The sequence below is a fragment of the Microcebus murinus genome, chromosome 13, assembly GCF_040939455.1.
Source record: "Microcebus murinus isolate Inina chromosome 13, M.murinus_Inina_mat1.0, whole genome shotgun sequence".
Lineage (NCBI taxonomy): Eukaryota > Metazoa > Chordata > Mammalia > Primates > Cheirogaleidae > Microcebus > Microcebus murinus.
Genome location: NC_134116.1, coordinates 3,015,749 through 3,020,504, shown reverse-complemented (window position 1 = coordinate 3,020,504; position 4,756 = coordinate 3,015,749). Strand labels below are relative to the sequence as shown.

General features: G+C 46.2%; 1 protein-coding gene across 1 annotated transcript; it reads left to right on the top strand.

The window, feature by feature from the left end:
* Nucleotides 1-1,102: 1,102 nt before the first annotated feature.
* LOC105882163 (olfactory receptor 2T1) lies at nucleotides 1,103-2,059 on the top strand. The gene has a single exon (XM_076009630.1). The coding sequence runs from the start codon at nucleotides 1,103-1,105 to the stop codon at nucleotides 2,057-2,059; it is 957 nt and encodes a 318-aa protein (XP_075865745.1).
* Nucleotides 2,060-4,756: the final 2,697 nt, after the last annotated feature.

The following is a 4,756-nucleotide window of genomic DNA, read 5'->3' as shown; positions in this document are numbered from 1 at the left end:
GCACAAAGTGAACTTTTCACAATGTCATCACTGTTATTCTCAATAGTAATTTTTTTCTGTACATTTGATTGAAATGCTCAGAGTTTTAGAATATTTAGAGGAACATTCAAGTAGTTTGAGCAATTTAACTCCCAAACAAGTTGGTAAAATGTCTGACCTGGAATATATTTAGCTTTAAAACACATGAAAAATCATCCTTTACTTTCATAAAGTTTGTTGTGGATTCTTTTTATCATAACCTAAAATTATATGGAACACGGTCACTCTGTTTTCCTTAATTACCCAATTTTCAAAAATAATAGGTGGGTTATAGTTCAATATGTATGTGCCTGTACTATTTCCTCTAAATCCTAATTGCTAATACTCATGCTAATCATAATGCTAATGCCAATTTCTCATCATCCTAAAATTAAAAATAAAGAAAAATAATTTTAGAACAATGAATATCTCTTGTATTGGATGATCCTTTTATGTCTGAATTCGCAAGAGCTCATGTTATTTCATCTCTGAAATAACATGTCTGAAACATGAATAAATTGACACCGAGTATATCCTCATGATGCAGACAATGACTTGTGGCCCAAATGTAGATGACGCATCCTTGTGGGTAAATGGCAGACATAGACTACTCATGGGCTGTACCAAAGAAGTTTTGAAGATGGTGTTGATTCTGACCATCCTAAGGTGTGTTTAATAATAATACAAATTTAAATATATCTAAGGCAGTACACATAAACACACATGCATACGCATACATATGAGGCCATCATATGTTTAGCTGCTGTACAGCATGGCATGCATCCTTAGGCGTTGTTATGTATATCGTTGTGGTACAATGGCATCTGCTGACATCATCTTGTCCAATGTATTTAAAGAATTATTGATTACTAATGGTCAACTTTATTTAAAAACATTCTGGAATAGATAAATTTCTAGATACCAATTCCAAAGTATCAATAATATTATTTTAAAATTTATTATTCCAACTTTTAGAAGTTTGCTGACTGATAGTTATCTTATATGCTGCTATTTTAATTCCCTGGAAAGTCATCGTTTTATTTGAAAGCCTCTAGGTTGGACCAGCACCACTAACTATAGACTGATGGAAGGGAGCAACACGTCCTCTACTGACTTCACCTTCACGGGCCTGTTCAACACAAAGGAAACCTCAGGCCTTCTTTGTGCTGTTGTCACTGTCATCTTCTTCACTGCACTGATGGCCAACGGAGTCATGATCTTCCTGATCCAAACTGATCGGCACCTCCACACCCCCATGTACTTCCTCCTCAGCCACCTCTCCTTCATCGATATGACGTACATCTCCACCATCGTGCCCAAGATGCTGGTCAATCACCTGCTGGGTCAAAGGACCATTTCCTTTGTGGGGTGCACAGCTCAACACTTCCTCTACCTTACCCTTGTGGGAGCTGAGTTCTTCCTTCTGGGCCTCATGGCCTATGACCGCTACGTGGCCATCTGCAACCCTCTGAGATACCCTGTCCTCATGAGCCGCCGGGTCTGTTGGATGATCATAGCAGGTTCCTGGTTTGGTGGCTCTTTGGATGGCTTCCTCCTAACTCCCATCACCATGAGCTTTCCTTTCTGCAATTCCCGGGAGATTAACCACTTCTTTTGTGAGGCACCGGCGGTCCTGAAATTGGTATGTGCAGACACAACCTTGTATGAGACAGTGATGTATGTGTGCTGTGTGCTGATGCTGCTGATTCCTTTCTCCGTGGTGATTGCTTCCTATGCCCGAATCCTGACCACTGTCCACCACATGAGCTCTATGGAGGGCAGGAGGAAGGCATTTGCCACCTGTTCCTCTCACATGACTGTGGTGACCTTGTTCTATGGGGCTGCCATGTACACCTACATGTTGCCACACTCTTACCACACACCTGCCCAGGACAAAGTCCTGTCCGTGTTCTACACCATCCTCACACCCCTGCTGAACCCCCTCATCTACAGCCTGAGGAACAGAGACGTGACTGGAGCTCTGAAGAGGGTGCTGGGGAGATTCAGGGGTTCTCAGAGAGTGTCAGGACATGTCTCTTAACAGTCAGCTCCTTCCCAGGCAGATAAACAGGAGGGTCCATGGCCACGGTGGCTGTGCTCTCAGTGAAGGAGTGAACAGGAGGGATGGCGCGGTGTCACGGCTGTATACTGGTTTTCATTCACGGTTCCCATAGATTGTGTTGCAATGTTGGGGGCTCAGAAGCAGGCCTCAGAAAACAGTCTCTGACTTTCTCCTGTCTTTGTTCACCGGCTCCTCTTTCTCCCCAAAGCAGGCCTCAGAAACTAAAGTATTCGCTAACCTTCCCCAACTTGTGGCCATAAAGAAATTCTTTGATCTACCTTGTCTGAGTGTAGGTCATGAGTCCCCATTTCAGAGGGGACCTGCCTCCTAGCCTGGAGGAGGAAGCCCTGCACCGAGAGGCCAAGGGCGACCTGAGCAGGCAGGCTCGCCTGGCTCCCTGCTCGGCGCTGGTAGCGGACCACGTCCTACTCGCAGGCGCAGCCGCCTGTGCTTCGATCGTGCTGCCCCACAGAGTCTCCATGAAAGGCCCAAGAGCGTGGGGTATGGAGAGCTTCTGGACAATTAAACTCGAAAAGGTTTGCAGGGCAAACAAGAACTCATTTCCGTGCCCAGGAAGGTGGCACACTCGAATGGGAACAGAAGCTCCTGCACTTGAGCCCCTTCCAGACCTTGCTCCATGTATCTTTCCATCTGATTGTTTATTTATATCCCTTGTAATAGTCCCTTATAATAAACTGGTAAACTTGAGTCAGTGTTTCCCTGAGTTCTGTGAGCCACTCTAACAAATTAATCAAACCCAAGGAGGAGCTGTAGGATTCTTGACTTGTAGGCCATCAGAAGCACATTTAAAACCACCCAGGGCTTGCAACTGACAGTGGAGATGGAGGCCGGGCCCTCACCCGGTGGGACCTGGCACTATGTCCCTGTAGTTGGTACCAGGATGGAGCTGAAGTGGTGACACCAAATGGTGTGCGTGGAAATGCCCGCATGCGCTTGGTCACAGCAATCTTCCGTGGCTGTTGTGTGGTGCGAGGGCAGAGGACAGACAATGTGACTGTGTTTTCCCCACACTCAAAAACAGTGAATGTTCAAGAAGTCCTCTCAATTGCCCTTCTGTCTTCCCTTCTTTCCTTTATTATATCTTCCTTTTCTCTGCCTTGCTCACATGTATTCAAATACCTGATGGCTTCCAGAAACACAAATTAGAGAGTTTTTCCTGGGAATTTTACCTTTAGGAGGTTATATAAATTTCACATGAAATTTTAAATGGCATGAGTTATGTCAAGGAGTATAGGGAGGACAGTGGTACTTTTAGGATTTGTGACACTACTGTGTAAGTCTAGCTCTCCATCCAAGGATAAAAACAATGCCACAGTTTCTATTCCGGGCCTAGCATTCTAGGAAGACCGTTGGCACAGCTGCCTGTGTGCTCCCGTGCAATGCCTCAGGAAGAGTCACTGAATGGACTTTTCTTAAGTAGCCATTGTACTCACTACAATCATTAGGTGCTTGTTATTTTCAGCAAAAATACATATTTTAGCTTTTGTTTGTTTGCAACACATTAGTGAAAACTATTTGTCATATAACTTAAGGCTGACGGAGGAAAGGCTAGGACAGGCATGTCCCAGAGAAGACAACATGCGAACACTGGCATCGGAGGGGATTTCCAGAACACTGGAGAAACAGGGCTGTGGGTAGAAAATAGTAAACATTTTTCAAATATGCCACAGCTTCATCAAGGCGAGGCAGTTATCAGCCTGCTACTAGGGGTCAGGTCAGAGTTCGTATCCGTGCTCTCTATGGATGCGGGAATCGAGGGAAAAAGCATGTGGCAAATCACATTGCACGTATGAAAAGTGCACTCACGGATCAAAGGGGTCACTTCATAAAATTTTCAGTTCACCATGTGGAATTGCCATCACAGGAACGGTCACAGTCATATTCATATTGGCCAATCTGTCTAAAACTTAGCGATAGACATGCTGTGGGAGCCTTGCCGGCCTTTGATGACCTCACGACAAATGAAGCAGCACTTATGTTATGAGTTCCAAGACGCAGGTGAGAACAGCGGGCCTCAGGGAAGCAGGAAACCTCTGTAGGGTAGGTAACACTTTCAATTAGTGGACTGGATGGCAGGGTTTCAAGGAATCTGACTGATAGGACACTATGTCCTTCAGAAGCAGCTTCATTCATGCATTTGTTCATTCACTCATTCTTTTGTCATAGCTGTGAGAAAAAATAAAAAGCACCTACACTCAAGAAATTTACTTTCCAGTTGGGGAAGGACAATTAAGATAAATGTACACACACACACACACACACACACACACACACATACATACACACCCATACATGCACACATACATACACACACAGCGAACATACAAGCGAGCGAACAACAGCGAATGTACATCCCCACCATGCTGCACACGGCAGCCGTGACTAGAGCCTCACCATCACGCCCTGACTAGAGCCCCATCACGCCCTGACTAGAGCCCCACCGTCACGCCCTGACTGGAGCCCCACCGTCACGCCCTGACTGGAGCCCCACCGTCACGCCCTGACTGGAGCCTCACCGTCACGCCCTGACTGGAGCCCCACCGTCACGCCCTGACTGGAGCCCCACCGTCACGCCCTGACTGGAGCCCCACCGTCACGCCCTGACTGGAGCCCCACCGTCACGCCCTGACTGGAGCCCCACCGTCACGCCCTGAC